The 12,888-nt window shown below is 37.3% G+C and overlaps 1 protein-coding gene and 1 long non-coding RNA gene across 2 annotated transcripts; one reads left to right on the top strand and one right to left on the bottom strand.

Moving 5' to 3' along the window:
• Positions 1-24: 24 nt before the first annotated feature.
• On the bottom strand, positions 25-2,894 carry pou3f2a (POU class 3 homeobox 2a). The gene has a single exon (XM_039667799.2). The coding sequence runs from the start codon at positions 2,716-2,718 to the stop codon at positions 1,702-1,704; it is 1,017 nt and encodes a 338-aa protein (XP_039523733.1). The 5' UTR covers positions 2,719-2,894; the 3' UTR covers positions 25-1,701.
• Positions 2,895-9,534: 6,640 nt separating this feature from the next.
• LOC120462150 (uncharacterized) lies at positions 9,535-12,318 on the top strand. Its single transcript, XR_016149841.1, has 4 exons — positions 9,535-9,771; positions 9,884-9,953; positions 11,323-11,502; positions 12,054-12,318. It is a non-coding gene; the product is annotated as an uncharacterized LOC120462150 (long non-coding RNA).
• The last annotated feature ends 570 nt before the right edge of the window (positions 12,319-12,888 follow it).

Raw genomic sequence — 12,888 nt, 5'->3', positions numbered from 1 at the left:
GGGGCATAGATTGACGAGAGGCACTTCTTTATATAAAAATGTATTCATTTAATGACAAAAGCCTTTTAAAAACTGTGCAATTTTTCTGTCAAAACCAAAGACGTTACTGGCCTCAATAGGGCGCACTGACAGCTTGTGCTTTGGCAGTGCCAGGTTAAGTGCACAAATATACAAGTATTCACATAGCCATAGAAAATTAAAAATCCACGCACAATGTCCTTTTTTTTCGATGCAGGCCATCAAATAATTGTAACACAGCTGGTGTAGTATTTCTCGTAAAAAAAGATAGATAAATTTGGGATAAACAAGAAACACAAAATATCAAACAGATACAAACATGTTGAGGCTTATACATTTAGCTGACGCACAAAATCACACAATGTTACTATAGTAAAAATTGGGCAAGAAACACTGGCCTCGCATTATTATTATTATTATCATTATTATTATCATCATCACTCTTATTATATTGTTCTTTGCGTTGTTTTTAAATAGCCTATTGACATAGTATATACGCCATGAGCGTTTAAAGACAAATTAATTAAATGAAATTAAAGCTGGTTTGTTTTTATTTGTAATATGAAATTTCACAATAATACGATTCTATTTGGCTTTTTTTATTAGATTTTTTTTTATTAGAAAAAAAAGAGTTTTAAAAATAAGGGAAGAAAATAAACCACTGTCTCAAATCATGGACGCTTTTGGTGGATGCTTATAGAAATTCAATCAAAATGTTAAGAACAACCCAATTGAGTGATTAATTACAAAGAGCTTATCATTTGATTTGATAACATAGCTACATTTCGAAGTGATCCACAGCACTGTGTGATTGTGAGGAAAGGTTTGAACGTTTCCTCAGGCCTGTGTTTTGCAGCAGCAGTGTGAATCCGTGATCTGCATGAAATCAGCCCTGCTCTGCCAGTGAACAACACAGCAGCAGCACTTGGCAGCCTTTGTTGTGACCAAAATGAGATTTTTTGAGAATTGATCACATTTACAGTGATACTTTTACATATGTTAATATGTACATAATATGTACATACTGTAAATAATAACAATATAAAATATTATTATAATTATTGTTGTTGTTTTGTGTATTAGTAGGCTATTTGGATCATATATATACGTAAAATATAAATCATATATTTGGATTTATATTTTATTTATGGTAAATAATTTAGAGCTATTTAGCCTATTATTAGTAGTATTGCCATTTACATCAGAAGTTAAATTAAAAGCAGACAAATTTATTAAACAGTGATCATGATGGGAGATATTATAATATATAATAATAATAATAAAGCATTTGCCATTAATGTTTGTATGAGAATGAATAGCAGACATTGAACCGGATTCATTTCAATCAGGAATAAACCTTTTTGTGGTCAAGATGGCGTGCCCCTGACGCCTTTTTCACAGCTTTCGGTTGGAAGTGATATGATGCTTTCACAGATCCCCGGACTTGAAAATAAATCTCTTAAATAAAAGTATGTTTACGTTCCCTCTTCAGGTTCGTCGCGCCTCGGTTTTTGCCAGAGCGTGTTTTCTCGCGCCCGTGCCCGTAGATTGTTCGCGCAACCACGCGCGCTCCGCGCCCTCGGAGGTGCCACACACAGAGACGCTTCATCACCGTCGGTCCGCCCCGAACGGGCTTGTGGCCGGGACAAAGAGACAGTCGATTATGTTCAAGCCGCCCCTTTCTCACGGAACAGGTGTCTGCGCCCCGTGGTGAGGCGAGGCGTCCCCGTACACATCCTCGTTCCCGGCCATCGGTCCGTTTTGGGGCGTCATGCGCTTCTCCTTCTGCCGCCGGTTGCAGAACCAGACCCGCACCACTTCCTTCTCTAGCTGCAGGCTGTCCGCCAGCGAGGTGATCTCCACCGCCCCGGGTTTCGGGCACTTGAGGAAATGGCTCTCCAGGGCCCCTTTGACACTCACCTCGATCGAGGTCCGCTTTTTCCTCTTCCTCCCCTGCGCGGCGATCTTGTCCAGGCTGGTCGGGCTTCCCGAGGTGGAGTCCGCCTCCTCCAGCCATTTGTTGAGCAGGGGCTTGAGTTTGCACATGTTCTTGAAGCTCAGCTGGAGCGCCTCGAACCTGCATATTGTGGTCTGGGAGAAGACGTTGCCGTAGAGGGTGCCTAGAGCGAGCCCCACGTCCGCCTGCGTGAAGCCCAGCTTGATCCGGCGCTGCTTGAACTGCTTGGCGAACTGCTCCAGGTCGTCCGAGGTCGGCGTGTCCTCGTCCGAGTGCAGGCTCTGCGGGTGGCCGTGCTCGCTCAGATGCGGGCTGTGGTGGTCCTCGTGGTGCATCCCCGGCTCGCCGTAGCCGGGCTGAGAGTAGATCAGGCTTTGCCCGTTGGAGGTGCTCATGCTCGGCATATGCGCGGTGGTGGTGGCGCGCCAAGCGCCCGCCTCGTGATGCTGGCTCTGCTGCACCAGATGCGCTTGTCTTGGCGAATGCTGCAGCTCCTCCACCGGCTTAATGTCCTGCTCACCCAGCGGGCTGGCGGGCCACGGCGACCCCTCTCCCCCGTGAGACAGCGCCGCCGTCAGCCACTGGTGCGCGTGGCCGAGCGTGCTCCCGCTGCTCTGCAGAGTGGTGTACTCGCTCTGCAGAAGGCTGTGCGCGTCCCTGTAGGCCGGCGGCGGCGTCTGCTGCATGCTGCCGGGCTCCGAGCTGGACAGGATGCTGTAGTGGTTGGACGCCGCGGTCGCCATAGTTTCTACAGCTACTCTGTGCCACAGGCGGCTCCCCAGCGCGCCAGAGCCGCGAAGACGCAGAGGCGCGCACCTGAGATCCGCCTCGCGCTGCTGTCTATTGGTCAGGACGGCTTGACAGATGTGGCAGCGGCGCGTTCATTGGTCGCAGTAGATTCGACACAGAACCCGCATCCCATTGCGCTCTCCTGAAAACAAGCACAGAGGGATCAGCAGTGACAGGGGCGCAGTGGGCGCAATGGGCTCCAAAGGTATCCAGCCTGGCTTTCATTAAGTTTTTCATTAAGTTTAGCCTAAATGTTTCAGTTCAAAATTATTATGATGCTGCAAGGTAATTATTGTGCTGATATTTATAGGATAGTCATGCAATAGAACAAAATAATTAATTCTGTTAGCAATTCGTTATTATTGGCTATTGTTTGAGTGTTTTGTAAAAAAAAGGACTAAATGTTTTTCTTTTTAAATGAACCGTGAAAACTAGCGTATTACAGTCGATATATTGAGTGTATGTCAAATAAAACCAATAAAAAGACAACATACAACGGCGCGTGTTTTATGTATTAATATCTTATATTTAATTAAAATAGGTGGATAAAAACAAAATGGTTTTCAAAAATGAATAAACGTACATTCTAGTGCATATTTCATATCGAAAAAAACTAAGACACAATAATGCACAGAATTAATAAATGTTACATGCCCTGCACTTTAAAATATCGTCATCATCCCATCTTTTTAACTTCTATCTAATGTAATTTGTGTTTGTGAGTTTTAATTTAATTTTTTTTTCATCAGTAATGAATTCAAAATGGTTGACAAGTGCAGTGAGGTTTAACTTAAAAAAAAACCCCTTAAACATAAAAATTGAATGCAATAATTAACTGAAGGTTTTAAGGTAAAGATCCCATCGTTTTGGGAGCAACCAAATCATCTCAATAAAGTTACATAGTTAAATGCTTACAGTAGCCTACATATAGAGATCTGAGAATTAATAATTATTCAGGAACGTTAGACAAATTATATACTAATAATTACATTTGTTTTATATTTGAGTTGTTTGCATTTTATTTTCATGGTTGAAATAACGGGACTCAATGTTCTGATGGGATTTCATAGTCTCTCACATGGCTCAAGGAGGGGACATATTTTCGGGCCCCTGTCCGTTGCCATGGCGAGAGGTGAATGAAACAACGCCGCCCACGTCACAGCTGCTCGAGCCTTTTCTCTCTCTCTCTCCTCGCGCACATAAAGCCCATTTCAAAGCCTGAAAAGCGCATGCAGGGCATCGCAGGGCCGCAGGGCCAGTGAGAGGTGAATGGCGGACCATACCTCCACCCCAGCCACAGCCTTTTGTAAACAAAACAGCCTTTTGCACCCACACACACTTCTCTGGACACGTTTTTTGCACCCTCTTGTAATGCATCATAAGCCTCTGCAGTGTAACCAACAAAACGAAACAAAACATGATCGTCCATTAATTTTTTGTGAGTGCAAATAGCCAAATGCTCAGGAGTTTGGGTGAAATGCAAAAAGCGGTCGTGTTAATTGAGTTGTAATTTTAAGATTCAGAATCTTTAACACAGTCGTGCACGGCCAAGCAGAAAATACATTAGCTTAATAAATTAATATGCAAACTATGGGCTGTTCAATTACACATCCTAACGCACAAATGATGCTAGAACCGTTAAAGGGACGAAAAGGCCCAGCGTTTACTAAGTTATCACTGTGCTTGCTTCTCCAGCTCGGTGTTCGAGAGAATTAATGGTGAATAAACTGAGCAATAAATTAGCAGTAGTAATTATATCGACCCTGTGCTGGAGTTATGTAATTTCTCATGGCTTAATTAGGACTGAGTAACTAAATGTTCCAATTCAAAACATGATCATCATGGGGATTTTTCTTTTTATACTTTAACCATTTTCTTAGTACAAAAAGAACACTCTGGTATTACAGAATTAATTACAGTTTGCTACATTATGAATGGCGTAGCCTATATGCGTACATATTTTAAATATACTTATATAGCATTATATAATATAATTCATATAATTACATAATAAAGTGTTTATATGTTCAAGGTCCAATTCAATTTAAGTATAGTAAATCAATTTAAGTAGAATAATAATAATAATAATAATAATAATAATAATAATATATATATATATATATATATATATATATATATATATATATATATATATATATATTAAATTGTGTTATTTCTTTCTTTTCTTTTTGTTATATATATATATATATATATATATTTACTATTTTACTTAAATTGTGTTATTTTTTTCTTTTCTTTTTGTTATATATATATAATACAAATTTCCAAATATACAAAAAAATATATACATAAAAACATTTACTAAAACATTTCTTGAAATTGTTGTTAGAAAGTTTTGTGATTGAAAGTGCATTATGATAATTAAGGAACAAATTTCTTATTTTTTTATTGCTCACATTTATAATAAAGTGCACTGAACAAATCAATTACAATTAATTTTATCATATATCTCAATTACGCCGTGATGTGTTTTCCTTCTGAGTTTGAATGTGTGTGTGTGTGTGTGTGTGTGTGTGTGTGTGTGTGTGTGGGGGGGGTGTTGTTTGGGGTTCACCTGTGGTAGATACAAGGGGTGGATGAGCTCCTACAGACCCTCATTCACATGTAATTAGTCTGCACAAAGGGCTCGTTAAATGTGTAATCCCACATGCCTCCTCTCCCTTTGATAGCGTTGGTCAGCTGTGAGCGAATGGCTATTATGCTCCTTATAAAAGAGGGGCAGTTCAGCTCTCTGTATTAAGACCCCCACTGTGCACAGCAAAACTGGGGTCAACAGCACCCCAAACACACATGCAGCACAAACACTGTCTCATCACATGTGTCATTAGATCAAACCCTGCAGTACCACCTGTTTCTAAAATATTGCAGAGAAAGGGAATCTAAAGAGGTAAAAAGTAGTAAAATACTGATTAAAGCTCTTGATATGCATTATGGCAAACATCAAATTTTACAGAAGAAATATTTAAAATCGAAAACATTTTAAATATAAAATGAGTTTTATGTAAAAACTTGGCCAAATAGCATAACTAAACCATACAGTATACTCAATACACATGTAAAGCAATTCAACACTCTTAGAAGAAAAGGTTCCAGAACCTTAAGGTTCTATCAGGGCTACATATTTGGAACCCCTAAAAGGATACACTCTTAAAAAAAAGGGTTCCTCTGGGTTCTATATAGAACCATACTTGGCCAATAGAACCTTTTACCAAAAAAAAAATTTGGAGTTCCATATATGAAGCGGGGGATGGAACCATTCTGAATAGAACCATTTTTTTCTAAGAGTTAATATATTATTAAAAATATTTATAATAATACTTCTCTTCCTCGTTTTCTCTCACAGCCAGACCTAATATCTCCCCCTCATTTTTATTGGGTAGTTGTTTAAATATGCATACTTTTGAAGCCCAGCAGGGATGTCCATTATTGCAACAAAAATGCATTATTACATATATTTTTCACAAGGGTGTGTGATTTTAATGGTGTCATAATTTGAGCTCCTGCGTGCCTCTATCCCTTCTGAGCATTCAGATTTTAGCTCCATGTCTGATATTCTTCTAGCATTTGTGAGGATTATGTATTTTCTCCGTCTAATTGTGACAAACATTTGGCGCTGGTTCGGGTGAGTGGGGAAATGACATTGCATCATCAGATTAAGTAGGTAATCCAGAGGTGTCTGTGTGTCTGGCTTTGTGTGGGAGGATATAATGAACACACTAATTAGAGGGTATTATTTAGATAATGGGTGTAAATCTTTGTCTGAGTAGCTTAGGCGGTTATGATAAAACTGTAATGTGCAAATCCAAAGTCATTAAGATATTTAGTTGATTGTCCAAGATCTTTGGAAGGCGGCTAACTGATACCGCTGATTGATTCCCTTGTTCCCTGAACTTTTATGACTTGATGGGGGAAAAAAACTCAAGTCTCTTTCTCCTGTGCAGGAGTTTGGTAGTTTAATGGCTGATTGGATTTTACCGCCTTTGCAACAGACCATTAAAAATCCACATGGATGTTTTGCTCCTCTTGTATCCTGGTTTGTTCTACGAAGATGTGAGAGTATAAATATTCAACGCATTCTCACCCCAAGGCGTCACCTTTGACCATGCTTCAATATTTGACGTTTTAGGCGCCCTTTAGCGTCACTTACATGACGCGATCCTACGGCGTCATCTAACTGACACTAAAGGAAAGCGTCAGTTAGAGGACGCGTTTAGGTTTAGGTGTGGGGTGGGGGTAGGGTACACGCGATCCTAGGGCGTCATCTAACTGACGCTAAAGGGCGCCTAAAGCGTCAGATATTGAAGCATGTCCAAATGCTTCCCAAGGCGTCAGTTAAGTGACGCCTTGGGGGTGAGAATGGGCTGAAATATAAGAGGTCATGCTGTCAGGGTCACTGTGGCTTTAAATTTTCTGACAAATATATACTGTATGCTTGAACCTCAGCATCACACATTTAACACTAAACTAGGGGAAAGCCTACTTGATTCTGATCGGTCAATATCGCCATCTGATATTTCTTAATATTCGTCATCGTTCATGGCAATGCTGTATCAGAAATCGACGTAACTGAAACAGATAATACAAACGTAAATAGCACTATATTGCATCTCAGTTAGAGATTGTCATGCAAATGACTTTACACACTTTACACTAAAAAATGCTGGGTTGTTTCAACCCAAATTTGGGTCAAATATGGTCAAACCTAAATGTTGGGTTAAAAATGTCATTTAAAATGTTAACCCAACTTCAACTTTCACTTTCAATGGTACATCTTTTAATTACATTTTTAACCCAACATTTGGGTTTGTCCATTTTTTGACCCAAATTTCGGTTGAAACTTTCAAATTATTCAAATTTTATTGTATCAAACAAAGAATTATTAATACAAGTAAAATTATGAAATAAAATGATCTATTATAGTAGAATTATAAACCATGTTAAAACTCAATATTAACTCAAGATTTCATGTTCAAGGAAACATATGACTGTTCATCATCTTTTATATTCATATGAATTTCAGCACAATAATACTCTAAGGATATGTTAGAATCAATACAACATTTGAACTCTCCAAATGTACGATTCCAATTCTAGAACATAAAAGCAAGAATTACAGCATCATTTCAGGGAATGTTCTAATGTCAACATAAATTTCAACGTTCTATATCAGAACACAATATCAGTACACAAATTCTTTACTTGAGTGAAAGTACAGATACTACTGGTCAAATATTACTCCGTTACAAGTGAAAATTGCAAAGTAAAAGTGCAAAAGTATTCCTTTTTAAAAGTACTTAAGGATCAAAAGTAAAAATTAAATGTCAACGCATTGTTTTATTATTGTTGCATGCCTGCCTATCAATATCAAATTTATTTCTAGAGTTCCAGTGGGATTGTATGTGAGATTGCACTCAATAACGTCCACAATGGTTTCGGACACCCAGATGGCTGGATCTAGAACAATAAATTTATATTTGTGAATACCAGCATCAAACACATGATGTTCTAGATATCTATAATAAAATTTCTACATTTTACAACATTAGAACTCTCTAATGTCTTGAGCATCAGAACATTACAGTGATCTAGAACAGTAAAATTATCTTCACGTGATTATCAGGAACAAAATCTATCCAATGTTTTAGTCTATTAGACTAGAGACTAACTTCAGCAGAACACTGCAAGCAAGGACTCTAGAACATGTTTATTATCTTCATGTACACTCTTTAAAACAGAAGTTCTAAAACAAGTTTTCGCAGGGATGTCATTGTGTTCTCCAAAGAACCTTTCAGTAGTTCTTTAAAGTATAATTTTACTTAGTGTTAAGATCATATGATTAATCTAAATAATATTTTACACTCTAAATAAGCTTTAATGGAATGAAATGGTTCCATGGATGTTCTTCTGCTGATAAATAACGTTTAATTTTAAGTATAAACATCTCTCTTCATGTGTGACCTCAGCGTCAGCAGATTCTATACATTAGAACTCCCCTCATGAACCTCAGAACACTCACATAATTCTAGAAGAGTAGAATCCTGAAAGCCCAGATGGATCAATAAAGATGGGCTAACCTCAGATTAAACCCAGATTTCAACCCCGGTTTGTTTCTCTAGGGATTTATACCCAAGTATATCAATCCAGATCAATACAGCCGTCTGAACTAGAGGTTAAAATGGCTATTAATCTATCTAGTTGAACACTGATGGCCACGCTAACAGCTGAAGCCGTGCATACGAAACCCGGGTCACGGACAGACAGCAGAGATGGACTGAGTGTGTGTCCATGTGTGTTTAGCTGTTAGTGAGCACTAAATGCAATTTAGTGTCAATTGCACATTAAAAGAATAATACTTCTTTGTTTAGAACTTTCCCCACTAACAGGAAATGTTCTGGCAAGGTTATTAAAAAAAATTAAAATTAAATGTTGCTTGTTTCAGAATGTTTAGAGAACACTCAAAAGTAACATTCCCACAAGAATTATCAAATGGACATGTTATGTAAAAAGTTATGAAACTTTTCCCATTATAACTTAATGGGAACATTACCAAAACATTCTTCGGACATATTTTTGTCAGCTGGGTTGTGTGTCAGTGTGGTTAAATATGATTGCGTATTGTGTATATACATTATGCATGAATATGCGTACAAAACGTGAGACAACACATTTTGCAACACACATTTTTTAATACACATTTTCACTTTTTCTCCACTCAAGTCTCACTAAAGCGTTCACCACTTTTACACTGTTAGAAATTGCTGTAAATTTACGGCTAAATTTCAACAGTATATTCCTGTTTTGTTCAAAAGCAGTACATTGCTGTTTTTTTTGCGTTTGTAATATGACGTAGAAAAATTATAACGGCATTTTAACGTAATTATTGCTCGAGGGAAACAAAACGGTACTTAACAGTATTTTTGACTTGACATCGGAAGAGCTGCAGTGAGCACGCATGGATTTTTCATCCATCTTCATACTTATAATAGGTGAGTTCCCTTTTGTTTTGCTCGTTGTGATAGAAAAATGCATTACATCTGCAATTGTTACTAACTTGTATTTTGGATTTTGGAAGTAGCCTAACTATTTTTGTATTCGCAGTGATAAAAGCACCAACTGCGACATCGTGAGGGAAGTTGGATTCCTCACACGGATAATTCCCGATTACAGGGTGAGTTTTTAATCCAAAATAAATTTTTCTGCAAAGTTTATGCAAAGCTATAAGTAAAAACATTGTTGCATGTGAATTACATTGTCGTCTTAGCGCGCTAAAGTGTTGCAGCTTGATTTTTCATTATTCGGAAAACCGTTGCACAAAACCTAAATTTCTGGCTTTTTGTGCTTTTAAATGGGGATAAACTTGTTGTAGGCCTAATCTGTACATCTCAGGGTGATTTATTTGTTGTACAAGTGATTGTATTGTCAGGCCTACTTTAATGGTGGCTTTATTTTTGCATAGATCCAGGTTTTGATATAAGTATAAGTGATAGAATAAGCATTAAGAATAATTCATATTAAAGTTAAGCTGTATTGTTACTTTGTCCAGCACGAAATTTAGAATAATCTTTAAGACTAATTAATATTTAAAGTTTAGTTATTGCTGCTGCAGTGTTACTTTGTCCAGCACGTAGCCTAATTTTTAATAATCATTAAGACTAATTCATGTTTCACTGTTGCTGCTGCAGTGTTATTTTGCCCAACACGTAATTTAAAATTTATTAACACTAATTCACATTTAAAGTTTTGTTGTTGCCGCTGCAGTGTTACTTTATTATATTTATTAACTAATTCATATTTAAACGTTAGTTATTGCTGCTGCAGTGTTATCATGCTGCAGAGCATGATTTGGAGTGAAATGTGGTGCTATAGAGTCTCGTGTCGTGTAAATTTACAGTACATTTCGGTTTGTATACCCCCAGAACACTTGGAATATATGACACGAGTCACATAGAATCATTTTCCGATTTCAATTGTCAGAAACCAGATTTCAGATTACATGTGTAGTCAATTTTTCTTTAATTTGTGATCTGAAAAAGAACATATGGCCTTGAACAACCAGGGTGAGTAATTATTTGCTTAATTTTCAATTTTTATATTAATTTACTTATTTTCAACACTTAAAAGGATAGTTTACACACACACACACACACACACACACACACAACACACACTAATTATATCATCTTCTTGCCCAGTGTTGTTTCTGTTGAGTTTATGTTTAACATGGACTTTTAATTGATGGACAACAATTATTAAACAATTTTAGAAATATCTTTGTCTAAAGATAAATTAAAGTTTTATGGGTTTGGAACATAAGGGTGAGTAATTCATGACAGGATTTTCTTTTTATGGTTGAACTAACCCATTAACAATGTTGAGAACATAATTTCACAATACACATTTTAAATGTTTGCCCAGATAAGACCATGATCAACACGTTGAAAATGTAATAAAAATGGCTCTGTCAATGATTTCATTTACAATACGGTGGTGGTAGATTCATGTTTTTATGCCGATGCTGACAGTTTTTCATTTTAAAGTTTCAGGTGAAACACCAGGAAACTGTATTCAGCACTGGATGATCAGCCTTGAGGGTCATATTATTTGTGAGGGCATCCAGACGGTTTTCTGTCTGGGCTTGCTGCTGTTTTTTCTACTTTTTACAACTTCAATCTTCAATACCAAGCTGAGGCAGCATGCACACTGGAATTTATTCAAAGGTAAATACTTGGATGCATACATTCAATTCACTTCACTTTTATTTATATAGCACTTTTTATAATGCATATCATTTCAATGCAGCTTTACATAAAATTTTTCATTGTTGCAATGTTGCATGTTTAATTGATACAACACAATTTGGCCCTAATTAACGGAATCTAGCATCAAATAAAGACATTTTCTTTTAAACTATTTGAAGCACGGTGAGTAGCCATAGATGACTATGTCAAGGAAATAAACAGGGCTTTGGTGGTGGTGAAGTGTTGGTGAAAACCTTGGAAGGAAGCCTCATCTTTGACACCTAAATGATGATCAAATGATTTTGTTAAAATGTTTTAAACATTGCTAAAATAGCATATAAGGTGTGCATAGGAGATATCTTTATTCTAGATTAAATCACATCCTTCACCCCCAAAAGATTGTTCAGAAAGCTATCCTTTCCTGACAAAGTTAAAGGAAGTGATCTTAAAACAAGAATAGTTAAGATTATAGCAAATTTATATGTTCTTTGTGAGTAAACTAATTCTGAACAAACATGTTTGTTTTTCAGGCGGTTCATCGGGATAAACCCAGAAAAAGGCACCAAGGTTGGAGGAGTCATTTCAAAACGGACGGGGAGGGTCGCCCAGAAAAACAAAACAGTGAACCCTCGTGTCTCCAGTCTGCTTAAAAAATTTATGGATTTTGAGTGGGACTTTATACAAGTATTACACACACACCCACACACACACACACTCACACCCCACACACACACACACACACACACACGCATATACGCGCGCGCGCACACACGCACACACACACACACACACACACACACACACACACACTCAAAATCAGGTGAATAAGGTAATTCACTGTTTGTGTCCAGAGTTAAAAAAAAAAAATGACAATATACTTAGTCATTTGTTAAGGACTTGTTCAAGTTACAGGATAGATCAGATTCTGATTTTGGAAACATCTTGTTTATTTATGTTTGTTGTAACTTCTAAACCTTGAATTTTCAGAAGTTTCAGAAGTTTAATAAACAAGAGACATGTTTTGAAACAATAAAGCTGCTTTTCTTCTGTTACATTTTTAATTCACTATTTCACTTTTAAATTTATTCACTTTTGGTATTTTATAGCAAGACTGCAACAGGGAAATGTATTAAATCACAAGGTTCAGAAAATAATCTTTAAAAACACAGGGGGAAAAGTTGTCCTTTTTGCTAACTGTCCATTATTCAGTACATTACACAATACCATATTGTATATTTGTGTAGTTTACCCATGTGCCCCTGCTTTTTTCAGGATATTGCTGTAACATGTAGAAACTGCTTTATGCATTTCCAAAAGCAGTAACAACTGTAAATTTAACCAACAGTAAGACACCGTTAATTTAAC

Source organism: Pimephales promelas, chromosome 24 (assembly GCF_988280905.1).
Source record: "Pimephales promelas chromosome 24, fPimPro1.hap1.1, whole genome shotgun sequence".
Taxonomy (NCBI): domain Eukaryota; kingdom Metazoa; phylum Chordata; class Actinopteri; order Cypriniformes; family Leuciscidae; genus Pimephales; species Pimephales promelas.
Note: the sequence above shows the minus strand (reverse complement) of the source record. Positions and strands in the feature narration are given on the sequence as shown.